Raw genomic sequence first — 16,602 nt, forward strand, 5'->3', positions numbered from 1 at the left:
TAGCTGTTACTTAAATCAATGACTTCTTTGCTTACCTGTGCTTGCCAGGTTGCCCTTGCAGCAGATTATCAACTCTACTTGAAAAATAAGATGGTGTCATGTGGTGGTAGAGGTCTTTAGAACATTTCTTGGCACATAGTACAGTTTCCATTTTCTAAGCTATTGTCATCCATGACTTACACAGAATCAACCTTTTCTGGTTCCTGAGAGATAAGACAGAGTAGAACTTCCCCATAGAGTTTCCAAGGAGCACCTGGTGGATTCAAACTGCTGATCTTTTGGTTAGCAGCCATAGCTCTTAATCACTATACCACCAGGGTTTCTGAAAAGGTGATTGCCATGGATTGAATTATGTCCCCCCAAAACTGTGTGTATCAACTTTGTTAGGCCATGATGCCCAGTATTCTGTGGACGTCCTTCATTTTGTGATGTAGTTTTATGTTAAAAGGATTAGGGTGGGATTGTAATACCACCCTTACCCAGGCCAGATCCATGATCCAGTGTAAACGGAGTTTTCCTGGGGTGTGGCCTGCGCCACCTTTTATCTCTCAAGAGATAAAAGGGAAGGGAAGCAGGCAGAGAGTTGGGGACCTCATACCACCAAGAAAGCAGTGCCAGGAGCAGAGCACTTCCTTTGGACCAGGGGTCTCTGCAACTGAGAAGCTCCTCGACCATGGGAAGATTGAGGACAAGGACTTTCCTCCAGAGCCAATAGAGAGAGAGCCTTCCCCTGGAGCTGACACTCTGAATTTGGACTTTTAGCCTTACTTTACTGTGGGGAAATAAATTGTTCTTTGTTAAAGCCATCCACTTGTGGTATTTCTGTTATAGCAGTTTATCACTGTACCACTGTCTAGGTAACTAAGACAGTGGTACAGTGATAAATTAGAATGAACAGGTACATTCACTTGGTTTTTGCTTCCAAAGTTACTTCTATCCCAAGATAACTTCTGGCCACCAGAACGTTTATGTAATCTACAACTTCTGCACCTTTTTTTTTTTTTCAACTCCAGATTACCTACCTCATGCACGCCACTTTACTGCACTGATAGCTAGAATGGCATTTTTTTTTTTTAGTTAGGTTTATTAAATATAATTTGCATACAGTAAAGTTATTCTTTTTAGTGTACAGATCGATGAGTTTTGGCAAATGTATGCAGTTGCCTAATCACCCACACAATCAAGATATGCAACATTACCATTACCCCAAAAAGTTCCCTTGTATCCTTTGTAGTTGATACCCTTAGCCCAACTCCAGCTTCAGACAACCATTAATCTCATTTCTGTCTCTTCTTTGCCTATTCCAGAATGTCATATAAATGGAGTGGTACAATATGTAGCCTTCTGGGCCTGGCTACTTTCACTTAGCATAACACTTTTGAGATTCAGCCACGTGTTTGCATATATCAGTGGTTCATCCCATGCTTCAGTACTTTGTTCCTTTTTATAGCTGAATAGTTTTCTATTGTATGGATGTACCATAATTTGTTTATCTTTTCAGTAGCTGATGGACATTTGAGTTGTTTCCAGTTTTGGGTTATTATAAACAAAGTAGCCTTAAATGTTTGCACACAGGTGTTTGTATGGACATGTGTAGTAAAACCTCTGAAAGCCAGAACCTGTGTAAAGCAGAAACCTGTTAGAGAGGGAAAACTAAAATATTTTCCACTAAAACAAGCGATAGAAAAGTGGTAAGACTGCACCCTGTCGAAGTCAGAAAACTTGTGAGATGTGGAAAAACAGGGCAGTCAGGTCGAGTTCCCTGCTCTCAGAGGTTTCACTGTATTTTTATTTCTCTTGGGTAAATACCTAGGAGTAGGATTGCTGAATTATTGGGTTGTAAAATAAGTTTATGTTTAACTTTATAAGAAACTGCCAGACTTCTGAAGTGGCAAGTACCGTTTTGCATTCCCACCAGCAATGTATGATAGACCGCTAATTTTAGTGCAGTCTTTTTTGCAATCTAAGTGAATTCCTCCACTGACCCCCCTCCCCTACGATTCAGGAAGCTCATCATACTGGTGATAAGAATGCTTTATGTTTAAAATACGAAACTTATTTATTGAAGTGCACACAGAAAAGGGCACACTTCACAAGTGTCTGGCGATGGATTTTCACAAAGTAAACACATCCGTATAACCACCACCTAGATAAAGAAACCAGCATTCTAGAAGCCCACCTCATGTGTCCATTCCTAGTCATTCCTTCTTTTCTCAAAGGTACAATTCTGACTTTTAATAATATAGCTTAATTTTTCCCAGGTTTGAACTTAATAAAAATGGAATGACGTAGCATGTACTTATTTTGTGTCTGGCTTCTTTGGCTACACATTATGTTTGGGAGAGGCCATCCACATTATTCACATCGTGGTAGGTTATTTATTATTTATTTATTTTGCTCTGTAGTTCCACAATTTACCCATCCTGCTGTTGATGGAAATTTGGGTGGTTTCCACTTTGGAATTATTAAAAATAAGTGCTGCTATGACCTTATTCATAATAACCCCAAACTGGAAATAGCCCAAATATCCATCAATAAGAGAACGAATAATCAAATTGTTGTATATTTATGTAATGAAATACTACTCAGCAATAAAAAGGACCAAACCACAGATAGATGCAACATCATGGATAAATCTCAAAAACAGCTTGTTAAGTGAAACAAGCCAAACACTAAATAATACATACAGTACGATTCCATTTCTGTAATCCAAGAATACACAAAGTTAATTTGTAGTGATAAAAATCAGAAGATGATTTCTGAGCACGAGGGGAACCGTTTGGAAAGAAGCACGATTTGAGGGAATTTTCTGGGGTGATGACGGGAAAGCTCTATATCTTTGTTTGGGCAGCAGCTACCTGAGTGTATACAAGTATCAAAACTCATTGAATTGAACACTTATTATCTGTGCATTGTATTCTATGTCAGTCATAACTCAATAAAAATTAAAGACAGGAAAAACGTTCTCAGTCCTAGACATTTAGAAAATTTTTTTTCTTATTTTTATTGTGGTTTAAGTGAAAGTTCACTAATCAAGTCAGTCTGTCATACAAAAATGTATATACACCTTGCTATATATTCCTAGTTGCTCTCCCCCTAATGAGACAGCACACTTCTTCTCTCCACTCTCTATTTCGTGTCCATCTGGTCAGATTCTCACCCCCTCTGCCCTCCTGTCTCCATTCCAGACAGGAGATGCGAACATAGTCTCATGTGTCTACTTGATCCGAGAAGCTCACTTCTCACCAGTATCATTTTCTATCTGATAAAAAAAAAAAAATGATAGTCCAGTCCAATTCCTGTCTGAAGAGTTGGCTTTGGAAATGGTTCCTGTCTTGGGCTAATAGAAGGTCTGGGGACCATGACCTCCGGGGTCCTTCTAGTCTCAGTCAGACCATTAAGTCTGGTCTTTTTGCAAGAATTTTAGGTCTGCATCCCACTGCTCTCGTGCTCCTTCAGGGGTTCTTTGTTCTGTTCCCTGTCAGGGCAGTCATCAGCTGTAGCCAGGCATCATCTAGTTCTTCAGGTCTCAGGCTGATGTAGTCACTGGTTTATGTGGCCCTTTCTGTCTCTTGGGCTCATAAATACCTTGTGTCTGGTGTTCTTCATTCCTGTTTGCTCCAGGTGGATTGAGACCAATTGATATATCTTAGATGCCCGCTTGCTGGTGTTTAAGACCCCAGACGCCACTCTCCGAAGTGGGATGCAGACTGTCTTCTTAACAGATTTCATTATGCCCGTTGACCTAGATGTCCCCTGAAACCATGGTCCCCAAACCCCCGCCCCTGCTACGCTGGCCTTCGAAGTGTTCAGTTTATTCAGGAAACTGCTTTTGGTTTAGTCCAGTTGCCTAAGACATTTTTTAAATGCTGCTATGAGCGTTCTTATACCTGGTTTTTGGAACACATATGTATGGATTTCTGTTGCATATATAATTAGAAGTAGACTTTCTGGGTCATAGGTTATGTATGAGTCCTGGCTCTGCCACTTAACAACTGTATGACCTTGGGCAAATACCCATAATCTCTAGAGAATACCAGTTTCCTTGTCTGTACCAAGGAGCTAATCTTGCCTTCCTGAGTGTCAACTTGAAAAACTGTTTTTGTTAATTAACACAAGGACAGAGTGCTGAGAAACCTTATTTTCTAAAATCAGATTTTCAGAAAATTTGCTGTTGGAAATTATATAAGAATGGAACATTCTACTCTTGCTTTGAGAACCTGGGTTACTTTGACAGAGAGAAGCAGTTTCAATTTCCAACCCAGGTGCAGAGCTTCAGATAAGGGATTTCCAGATACAACATTCCACATTTATCTTCACATTGTAGTTTCCAAGGAAACAGGATTCCCAAGCCTTTGAGTTAGTTCAGGCCTGATGTCAATCCTATTATACATAGCCTGGGTGTGCTTTGAGGCTATCAAAATACTGCTTCTTTTACGTTTTACCTACCCTCCATCTTTCCCTCAAAGCCTAGAATAACTAACTCTGTCTCTTCCTGTGCTTGATGAGATGTTCCAGGATCCACTTGTTTTACAGTCTCCCTGGCTGCAGCAAGTTAATAAGCTTAATTTTGTCAGACCACAGATGGTCTTTACCTTGGGGATTAGCAATAATGTATGTAAAATGTGTGCACATTGCTTGGCGCCTAATAGGTATTTAAGAAATGGTAGTTATTTTTATTATTTATGTATGAGTTCAATAAATATTTGGCATGTATAAGGCACAAATTTACTGCTATGAAAGATGAACAGATGGAAACTACTTTTATTTCAAATGGAGGAAAAAAACAACTGTAACTTCAATTCCTAGGCGATAAATACCTTTACTGAACTTTACTTTGTTGTTGTTAGGTGCCGTGGAGTCAATTCCGACTCACAGCGACACTATGTACAACAGAAGGAAGACTGCCTAACCCTGCGCCATCCTCATGGTCGTTATGTTTGAGCCCATTGTTGCAGCTACTGTGTCAATTCATCTTGTTGAGGGTCTTCTGCTTTTTCGACGACCCTCTACTTTACCCTTCTCCAGGGACTAATCCCTCCTGATAACACATCCAAAGTATGTAAGACAAAGTCTTGTCATCCTTGCTTCTAAGGAGCATTCTGGCTGTACTCCTTCCGAGACAGACTTGTTTGTTCTTTTGGCAGTCCGTGGTATATTCAACATCCTTTGCCAAACCACAATTCAAAGGCATGGATTCTTCTCTGGTCTCCCTTATTCATCGTCCAGCTTTCGCATGCATATGAGGTGATTGAAAACACCATGCTTTGGGTCAGGAGCACCTTAGTCCTCAAAATGACATCTTTGCTTTTTTAACACTTGAAAGAGGTCTTTTGCAGCAGATTTATCCAGTGCAGTGATGTGTTGTTTGATTTCTTGAGTGCTGCTTCCAAGGCTGTTGATGGTGTATCCAAGTAAAATGAAATCCTTAGCAACGCCAATCTTTTCTCCATTTATCGTGATGCTGCTTATTGTTCAATTGTGAGGATTTTTGTTTTCTTTATATTGAGGTGTAAGTCATACTGAACACTGTAGTCTTTGATCTTCATCAGTAAGTACTTCAAGTCCTCTTCACTTTCAGCAAGCAAGGTTGTGTCATCTGCATAATGCAGGTTGTTAATGAGTCTCCAATCCTGATGCCCTGTTCCTCTTCATATAGTCCAGCTTCTTGGATTATTTGCTCAGCATACAGATTGAATAGGTATGGTGAAGGAATACAACCCTGATGCACACCTTTCCTGACTTTAAACCACACAGTATCCCCTTGTTCTGCTCCAAAGGCTGCCTCTTGGTCTATGTACAGGTTCCTCATGAGCACAATTAAGTGTTCTGGAATTCCCATTCTTTGCAACGTTATACATAATTTGTTATGATTCACACAGTCAAATGCCTTTGCATAGTCAATAAAACACAGGTAAACATCTTTCCAGTATTCTCTGCTTTCAGCCATGATCCATCTGACATCAGCAATGATACCCCTGGTTCCACGTCCTCTTCTGAATCTGGCTTGAATTTCTGGCAGTTCCCTGTTGATGTACTGCTGCAGCTGCTTTTGAATGATCTTCAGCAAAATTTTACTTGCATGTGATATTAATGATACTGTTCCATAATTTCTGCATTGGGTTGGATCATCTTTCTTGGCAATAGGCGTAAATATGGATCTCTTCCAGTTGGATGGCCAGGTAGCTGTCTTCCAAATTTCTTGAGATAGACAAGTGAGCACTTCCAGTGCTGCATCCGTTTGTTGAAACATCTCTGTTGGTATTCTGTCAATTCCTGGAGCCTTGTTTTTCACCAACGTCTTCAGTGCAGTTTGGACTTCTTCCTTCACTACCATCGGTTCTTGATCATATACCACCTCCTGAAATGATGAACGGCGACTAATTCTTTTTGGTACAGTGACTGTGTGTATTCCTTTCTTGTTCTTTTGATGGTTCCTGCATAGTTCAGTATTTTGCCCATAGAATCCTTCAATGCTGCAACTTGAGGCTTTAGTTTTTTCTTCGGTTCTTTCAGCTTGAGAAATGTCAAGCATGTTCTTCTCTTTTGGTCTTTGCACATGTCATTATAATACCTTACTTTGTCTTCTTGAGCTGCTCGTTAAAATCTCTTCAGTTCTTTGACTTCATCATTTCTTCCATTCACTTTAGCTACTCGATGTTCAAGAACAAGTTTCAGAGTCTTTTCTGATATCCATTTTGGTCTTTTCTTTCTTTCCTGTCTTTTCAGTGACCTCTTGCTTTCTTCATGCATGATGTCCCTGATGTCATGCCACAACTCGTCTGGTCTTTGGTCATTAGTGTTCAGTGCATCAAATCTATTCTTGAGATGCTCTCTAAATTCAGGTGGGATATACTCAAGGTGTATACGTTGACTCTCATGGACTTGTTCCAATTTTCTTCAGCTTCAGCTTAACTTGCATATGAACAATTGATGGTCTGTTCAGCAGTTGGCCCCTGGCCTTCTTCTGAGTGATGATATTGAGCTTTTCTGTCATCTCTTTCCACAGGTGTAGTTGATTTGATTCCTGTGTATTCCATCAGGCGGAGTCCACGTATATAGTCGCTGTTTATGTTGTTGAAAAAAGGTATTTGCAATGAAGAAGTCATTGGTCTTGCAAAATTCTATCATGTGATCTCTGGTATCATTTCCATTATTAAGATAGTACTTTTCAACTTTACTTTATACAGTGTCAAATGTAATGAAAATGTAAATGAAAACATCCTCAACAGTATTTTATGAGTAAAACGTACAATTTATATAATTTTCTGTAAGACTTGACATGAAACTATGGATTGTAAGAAATGACAGGGTTTTAATAAAACAAGAGCCCCAAATGTCATGTCCTTTTCTATGAAGAAAGAAATGTTCTCATAAATGCACTAAAGAAAAAGAGAGTCTTGCTTATAATAGCTCTGAGCCTGAATGCAGGCTCATTTACCCATTTGGGGCCCCTTCCCACATATGTAAACACAGGGAAGCAGCTTCCTCTTTCTCTGCCGTTCCCCACAGACTGCACAGCAACCTAGGGCAGGGCTGCTGGAGAACACAGGAAAGCACACTACCAGCTCCCCTTCACTCCTCCAGTGTCTTGACTCCCTCCCAAATCAAAATCCTACCCATGCCTTTCCTTTCACTGACAAAATGCAGTCTTACTGGAACATTGAGGTCTTATTCTCCAAATTACTTAAGGGAATGATTTTTACATTTTGGGACTATAGTTCTCCAAGAAATCCCCGTCTGGGATACAGATGAAGAGGCTATTTGGGAGGGGTTTACATGGAGAATGAATTTGAGAATAAGGGGATAAACTTTAGGGCAATAGGTGATGATGGAGTTAGCTTAGTGTACAGATTTTGCAGTCAAACTTCAGTAAAGAGAATCTCTATGATCTTAATTTTCTCATCTGTAAAAAGGAAAATAATAATGCTTAGTTTGCCTGGTTACTTCAAGATTTTAAAAAATTTGTCCATTATCTATTCTGAAGATTAAAAATATAGATAGAACATCGTGACTTGCCGTGAAAAAACTTATCAACAAGTGAATTGCAGTGAGGATTCACACATAGTAGATGCTCAATAAATATTATTTTATTGTTTGGAATTACAAGAGGGGTGGAGGGAAAAATGAAAATCGTTTGTGAACCGTGAAAGTGCCCCGCAAATACTACCAAAGCCCTAGAGTTCAGAAGTGGAGCGAGCAATTTCAGGGGCTTGGTTTCGAGGTTATCGAATTTTCCCATATTTGGGCCTGAATTCTCAGAATAGAACATAAAAGGATGTCAGGGCTGAGATCATCTGGTACAATTTTATGCAAATCGAAAATTCTTGCCGCCTGTCACTGTGTCTTTGCAAGAAACAACACCGCCACCCAAGTAGCCGAGTCCCAATTATGTGACGTCAGGAGCCCGCATCCCCAAGTTTCCGCGCGTCTAGTCTAAACTCTCCCCAGGCTTTGGTTTCAGCGGCGCCCGCGCGCTGCGGGGCGGGGCGGGGCGGGGCAGGGCGGACGCGTGCGCGCTGCATGGGGGCGGAGCTAGTGCGCACGCAGCTTCAGCCCCTTCCACGCCCTTTCTGTGCCCGGTTTCCCCGTCAGGTTGCCGGTCCCGTCTGACAGCTGCTTCCGGTTGGAGCACCGCGCAGGGCGAGCCGGTCTCAGCTCCTTATCATGTCCTACGGCCCCTTACACATGTACCGGAACCCGGGGCCCTCAGGGCCCCCACTCCGGGACTTCAACAGCATCATCCAGACATGCAGCGGCAACATCCAGCGGATCAGCCAAGCCAGTGAGACAGGGGACTGGGCTGGGGGGCGGGGGCCGTCCCGGGACAGGCCTGGTGAGGCTGCCGGGACGCGGAACCCAACCGGCTCTGAGACCAAAGCCACACCTGAGGCTGTCTTGGACTCTCCACGCTGGGGCCGCCGGGCTGCCATCCCCTAATCTGTCAGGCCCGACTCCCCGAGGGTCCCGAGCCGCTGCTGAAGCTCGAGTTTCTTCTCAGGAGTTCTGTCGCCACGGTGCTGAGGCCTCAACAGCACAGCTAACAGCCCTAGGGTGGGGGTGTGTGTGTGTGTCCTGGAGAGCAGTGAATGCGTGGACTTGGCGCAGTGGTCAGCCGAGTTTTTCCTGTCACCCGCTTTCCCCCTACCCACCTCGCTTTCTTCTTGGGCCAGTTTGGATCGGAGGTTGTTTACTGATTTAGGCTTTAGGTTTACATTCTGCTCAGCCACTGGCTCCTAGGAAATCAGCAACTTTCAATTAAAGGAAGTGGAGAGTGTATGTTTTCGGGTGACTTATACATAATTCTTGTAAATGAGTTGAGGGATCAGATGTGATGATTAGTATTTGAGTGAGATGACTTCTGTTTTAATGAAGAGGATTCACCAAAAACGTTTCAATTTACATTATTATTATTTTTTCGTAACAAAGGATTTGGGTATATTTTTGGATTTCAAGCATATGAGGCTTTTGTTCTTCTTAATATTTAGCTACTCTTGAACAAATCTGATGCACAGAGAAGTCCAGGGACTTGGCGACAATCACATAGCAAGTAAGACTTGGTAGGTAGTGGTGAAATTCAGAATGTCATTGTTTGTCCTAAAACTCCCTCCTCACCATTAGGGTCTGAGTGAGGCTGTAGCTGAATGAGTCAAATACAACCTGTATCTTGGGCCTGAAAATCAGCTCAGAGCTTTGTAAACAGGAGGTGGGCAGCAGCAACTTTACTTGGAACAAATGGTGATCATTATCGTCGCTTATGATTGTGTTTTTTTGAGCTTGGCTGTACTCTGTTAATAGGTAGAACTAGTTGGTCCTGTACTACAATTTTGTTCTATATTTTGAAGAATAATCTATCACTTTGCTTTTCAATTTAAATGGTGATTGTGGAACTTGAGAGGCAGAAAGTTTCTGATGGGAAGGGATTGAGACTGGCTGATTTGGAAGTGGAAAGAAGAATATAATCCTGTTAAACCCAGAATTAAAAAAAAAAAAAAAGATTAATATGACCACTGGTTAGAAAGCTCCAATTTTCTCTTGTGAGGGAGCAGTAATGCAGGTTAGATCAGAAAATTCTGGTTCAAGGCAGAAAGCTGTTGTTGAGGCTAAATCGAATTTTAATGTCTGTGTATTTGTGAAATATTCATTCAACATATATTTGTTTGAGTATCAGGCTATATAGAAAATAGAGGAACCGAAACAAAATTCTTTCCCCAGGGAGCCTGTGCAGTTCATAAACAACTGTGAAAATGGCATGGGGGTGGTGTCTGACCTCCCCATCCAACTTCACAAGGCAGGGAGGAGATTCATTGTCAGCATCAACAGCTCACGGCTGATTCATGTAAGGTGGACGTCAGACATAACTCCTCTCCAACTTTTTACCAATTCTGACACCACCCCTCCCATGGCATTTTCTACTTCTCTGCTGAGTTTGATAATTCACTGCAATGGCCATACAGAACTCACAGTTACGGAGTTTATTAGGGAAGTAACAGGTTACAACTGAGGCTGAGGAACGCTCAGGATACAGCTGTTCGATCAGGACAGCCTCTTCTCGGTTGTGCAGCAGGCAGGCCTCTCTCTGGCCCATGGGCTCACCCCCCGGCCCGGGGCCTCTTGGGCTGGCCAGACCTCTGCCCTGCTTGGGCAAGCGTTACAAAGCTCTTTAGCTCTCCTGGTAAGTGCCCGGAGGCAACCAACTCGACTAGTAAGCCTCGGCTGAAGGCGTTCAGCTCTGGCTCCGTGGGTCAGCGAACCTAGCTCTACTGACAAGTGTCCGGAGCCACTCCAACCCACCAGCAAGCCTCTTACCTGAGGGTGCTCAGATTTCTCGCTCAGTGGGTCAACACACCCACAACATAGTCTCCTGCTGGCCTCCTGGTTCTGCTGCCTCTGCTGCCGCTGTTTCTATGCTGCCACCCTCTTCGGTGTTACAGCTCTGTCTCTTGGTCTCCTGGTTCTAGGAGGTTCCCAGTGCAGGGACCCAGCATCCAAAGGACACTCTCTGCTCCTGTCTCTTCTTGGTGGTAGTCAGATTCCCCCTCTGCTCTGGAATTGGCTCTCTTTTAAGCTTAGCAGGGTGGCAAAACTGACCAATCCCCTCATTAGTGTCCATACACCTTATTTGCATGGTCCTACCCAATCATTGGAGCCCTGGTGGTGCAGTGGTTAAGAGTTCGGCTGCTAACCAAAAGGTTAGCAGTTCAAATCCACCAGCTCTTCCTTGGAAACTCTATACTGGAGTTCTACTCTGTCCTAAAGAGTCACTATGAGTTAGAGTCAAGTCAATGGCAGTAGATTGGGGACCCAATCATTGTGTGGGAGTCACAAAGACTATGGCTAGAAGGGCCATATTAAGTACTTCACTGCACCACAACAACCAAAATGTAAGGTTGAAAGGAATCAGTGCTATAGAAGAGGTACAAATAACATTATGTGGGTATTCAGGAGAGGGAGACCATTTTCACTTGAGAGGAATCAGGGAAGGCATTTGAGCTTGGTTGGAAAGATGGTGGTAAGGGTTTGGATTTTTGAAGGTAAAGAGGAAAGAGTATTCCAGAAAGAGGGAATAAAATGAGGAACAGCATGGTAGTGGGAAGGCAGGGGGTGTATATAGAAAAGCAGAATAATTCAATATGGCTAGAGTGATGGACTCAGGAAAGCAGTGGAAAATAGGGTTGGAAAGATGAGTTGGGGCCCAAACATGAAAGGCTTTTAGTGTTTGGGTTTAAATCCAAGTTCAAATCCAAAGGGGCTTGGATTTAATTCTTTAAGAATGTATAATTGAGTGAGATATGGAACTAACTCATAACTGGAATGAGAGATACGAGTTAGGGACTGTGAGAGTGAAAAGGAAGGGAAGGATAGGAGATATTTCCTTGGAGATAGAATTGATAAGGCTTAAATAGTCCCTGGGTGATGCAAGCAGTTAAGTGCTTAACAACTAGAAAGGTTGGTAATTGGAACCTATCCAAAGGTGGCTCAGAAGACAGGCCTGGTGATCTGCTTCCAAAAAGCCACTGCCCTAAAAACCCTATGGCGCAGTTCTGTGCTGCAGACGTGGGGTTGCTGTGAGTCGCTATGAGTCAGACTCGGCTCGACAGCAACTCACCACAGTTTTTGACTGGATAAAGCTTCAAGGGGGTCATTGGAATCAACCATGATAACACTGATAGCTAACAGTTATTGAGTTCATACTGTGTTCCAGGCTATAGGAAAGATATTTTCACTGTATTATCTGGCTTAATTTTCCAATATCGCTGTGAAATAGGTACCAATAGAATTTCCATTTTAAGGATTAAGATACAGTCCGACAGAAGTTCAATAATTGCTTAGTTCATAAATGGCAGTGCCTAAATTTGAAACCAGGTCTGTCCCTTATGACCAGCAATTAGCCTTTTTCAAATTTTTAAAATTACTATTAGAGTTCTGTAGTAGCTAACACTTAAGTATACAAGTGACTTGTTTTTCCACTCTCCAGAGGAGACTCTGAAGTGGTGGGGTTTCTACTATTCCCTTCTTGTGGTGTGTCTTGTCTCCCCGGTAGATTGTTAGCTCCTCTGAGGCAGGGAACATGACTTACTCATCTTTATATTCTCAGTACTCATCTCAGTCCCAGGCATATGGGAGACTCATTCATTCACCTATTTAACAGATATTCTTTGAGCACTGGCTATGTGCCAGGTGTTGTTCTAGGTACCGGGGTAAGAGGAATGAGAAAGATGGATAAAGCCCCTGCCCTGATAGAGGGTGTGTGTGTGTGTGTCTGTGTATGAAGCCCTGGTTGTGCGATGATTAAGTGATCAGCTGCTAACTGAAAGGATGGCAGTTTGAACCCACCCAGCGGCTCCTCAGGAGAATGATCTGGAGATCTGCTTCTGTAAAGATTACAGCCTAGAAAACCCTATAGAGTAGTTATACTCTGTTACACGGGGTCACTGTGAGTCTAAATAGACCCGACAGCACTGAACAACAATGACATACGTATATTCCCAAGTAATAAGTGCTACAAAGAAAAATAGTGTAAAGGGATGGAGAGTGAAGGGAGAGGAGGGTGGGTATGCTATTTTAGATAAGTTGGTCAAGGAGGATCTCTCTGAGGAGGTGACGTTTTCGTAGACACCTGAAGGAAGTGAGGGAAGGAGCTGTGTGAGAAGCTATTCTAGGCAGAGAGAACAGCAAGAGCAAAGACCTTGGTGTTTTCAGAGAATAGTGAGAAGGCCAGTGTGGCTCGACTGCAGTTAACGTAAGGGTGCACCCAAAAACGTGCTGCTGCTGAGTTGATTCCAACTCATAGCCGCCCTGTAGGACGGAGTACAGCTGCCCTATAGGGTTTCCAAGGAACAGCTGGTGAATTCGAACTGTCGACCTTCTGGTTAGTGTCTGAGCCCTTAACCACTGTGCCACAGGGTTCCAGAAAAAAAAGGGTGCATAGTAGGAAAAAAAGGTCAGAGAGGTAACTGGGCATCAGATCTTATATCTTGATGCTTAATAAATTATTATTGAATTGATTTGAATGAATGTGATTTTCCTGCTACCTTAGAACTCTTCCTGCCTCTTTCCCCTTATACCATGTGGTACCACATTGTATGCCATATAGTAGTATCTGGTACCTACCACATTGTATGACTCCAAACAGTACAAGATGAAATTCTTCCCTTGGAGTTGTTTGGTGAGGAAGTAGAAATTAGGAAATTGGAAGAACGACATTGCATCTACCCAGTTAAATGACTAGTGCCTATCCCTCAAACCTCTCTAAGATGTGGCTAACATACTCAAGTATACCCTCTGAATGTGAGCTCATGGGTATATCCCACACTATATAGGCCTGCAAGTACCCTTTGAAAGTTTGAGAGAATATCTGTCTTTTTTTCTAAATTGTCCAGTCACTGGCACAGGTTTGGAATTGCTGAACCCATCAGCCTGAGATACAGCAGGTCACTGTGTGGGGGTTGTTATAGGTACAGCTAAGGTTGACTGCCTGGTACAAAAGGCTGGTATCGGAATGTGTGGGGCACAGAGGAAAAATACTTGGCTTTGTCTATTGTAGAAGGGAAGGTCTGGGGAGTATTGCAAGGTCAACTATAGGGAAAAGCACAACAGCCTCAAAGTTAACTATTTTAGGAGATTCAAAAACAACATTTCTGTTCCTTACATTGATAATTTATTGATATGTTTTTGTTTCCTAAAATAACAAAAAGCAATTGAACTTCTAAAACTGATTATCATGAAATCCTGCGGATTCTTCTTTCGAAGTTATTTTCACATTTGCCCCTTGCTTTTTATTTCATTGCCACCCTCTTAAATCTTTATAATCTCAATACCTGTATGCCAACAGCATACTCTAAGCTAGTGTCTCTCATTGTACTCTTTCCCCATTCTATTTTATCCTGATAATGTGGATGAACATAGCAGTGATGTATGTCTAAAATCCCGTTTTCATTACGCCACTCGCCTCAAGAGCTGACGGTGACTTTCTGTTGTCTACTGCATCAAATTTTAACATTCCATTCTCTCTGAAATCTTAACCCACACTAGTCATACTTTGTACTCCTCCTCAGCCTTTGCTACAGGCAGGCTATTTTTCTTAATGTTCCTGGACGCTGTTTTTGCTCGAGTTCTTGCGCATCCTGTTCCTCCTGTCATTACTATCTGTCCTCTCCCTGTCTTCCTAGCTCTCTAAATTATACAGATCCTTTGAGTTGTGCTTAAATCCTTCCCCTTGTAATGAAGCCTTCCTTTGCTTTTGAAACGTAAAGGAAAGTCACAGAAGAGCATGGGCCTTAGGGTTAGCAGATCTGGATTGAGCCTCTGCTGCTGCGTGTACTGTTAACCTTGGGCAGGTTATTTTCCTTTTTTTGTCTGCTCCCTTAGCTGTAAAATGAATAGAATTGTTAAAGAGGAATGTTTGAAGTTTTCTGATATAGTGCTGGTACACACAGTAGATATGCAACAAAAGGTGATACTACCTGTTGAGCACTCCCCCGCCCCCCCCCCCCCCACCACACACACGTTATAGTTTAGCAGTTAGGTGGGTAGGTACAGGAGTCAGACTCAATCTTAGATCTGCTTCTTACTAGCTATATAAACATATTACTTTACCTGTCTATTTCTGTTTCCTCATTTATAAAGTGGAGTTGATAATAATGTCTACTTCATCAGGGTGTGAGGATTAAATGAGGCAATTTATATAAAGTGCTTAAAATAGTGTGTGTTAGTCATCTAGTGCTGCTATAACAGAAATACCATAAATGGGTGGCTTTAACAAACAGAAATATATTTTCTCACAGTTCAGGAGGCTAGAAGTTTCAATTCAGGGTGTCGGCTCTAGGTGAGGGCTTTCTCTGTTGACTCTGGAGGAAGATTCTTATCTCTTTGAGCTTCTGCTTCTGGGCAATTTTGAGGTGGCTTGGCATCTCACTTGCCTATCTGTGCTTATTGCTTTCTTATTTACTCTCTTTTATATCTCAAAAGAGATTGACTCAAGACACCCCCTACATTAATCCTGCCTTATTAACATAACAAAGAATCCATTCCCAACTGGGATTTTAAGCACAGGCATAGAGGTTAGGATTTATAATACATAATTTTCGAGGACACAATTCAATCCATAACACTATGCCTGTGGCACACCTGTTGCTATTGAGCTGATTCTAACTCATATGGCATAAGTGCTATAGAAATGGTAGCTATTTTTTTTTCTTTGGATTTGTAAGCATTTTCCCCTCACAGTTTAGCACTTACTTATATTGTGTTTCTTCATATAATTCATGCTTTTTGACCTGTCATAACATCTAGAGAGATGACTATTAGTTTTGTGGGGCTAGAGACCATGCATTATATATTTCTCTTTAGCTACAGTGCCTGGCACAGCAGTGGATATTATTTAGTTGGCATTCAATTTGAAATGGAACTCATACAGATCAATATCCTAGGTATTAGTGAGCTGAAATGGATTGGTATTGGCCATTTTGAATTGGATAATGATAGGGTCGCTATGAGTCAGAGTCAACTCGACGGCACTGGTACTGGGTTCTGGGATGGTCTACTATACTGGGAATGACAAATTGAAGAGGAATAGAGTCTCATTCATCATCAAAAAGAACACTTCAAGATCTATCCTGAAGTACAATGCTGTCAGTGATAGGATAATATCCATACACCTACAAGGAAGACCAGTTAATACGACTATTGTTCAAATTTACACACCAGCCACTAATGGCAAAGATAAAGAAATTGAAGACTTTTACCAGCTTCTGCAGTCTGAAATAATCAAACATGCAATCAAGATGCATTGGTAATTACTGGCGAATGAAATACAAAAGTTGGAAACAAAAGGATCAGAAAGTTGGAAAATATGGCCTTGGTGATAGAAATGATGCTGGAAATCGCATGATGTTGGAAGTTGTAAGACCAATGACCTGTTCAGGGCAAATAACCTTTTTTCAACAACATAAACTGCTACTGTACACGTGGACCTCACTAGATGGAATACACAGGAATCAAATTGACTACATCTGTGGAAAGAGATGGTGGAAAAACTCAGAATCATCAGCCAGAACAAGGCCAGGGGGCGACTGCAGAACAGACCATCAATTGCTCATA

At 42.0% G+C, this 16,602-nt stretch overlaps 1 protein-coding gene across 1 annotated transcript in view; it reads left to right on the plus strand.

The window, feature by feature from the left end:
* The first annotated feature begins 8,551 nt into the window (after positions 1 to 8,551).
* Positions 8,552 to 16,602, plus strand: part of STX12 (syntaxin 12) — a 39,421-nt gene continuing 31,370 nt past the window's right edge. Inside the window, exon 1 of the mRNA XM_049878439.1 lies at positions 8,552 to 8,785. Coding sequence (XP_049734396.1) covers positions 8,668 to 8,785 — 118 coding nt within the window. The 5' untranslated portion in view covers positions 8,552 to 8,667. The remainder of the gene's footprint in view (positions 8,786 to 16,602) is intronic.

This window comes from Elephas maximus, chromosome 3, assembly GCF_024166365.1.
Source record: "Elephas maximus indicus isolate mEleMax1 chromosome 3, mEleMax1 primary haplotype, whole genome shotgun sequence".
In the NCBI taxonomy this organism is placed as follows: Eukaryota; Metazoa; Chordata; class Mammalia; order Proboscidea; family Elephantidae; genus Elephas; species Elephas maximus.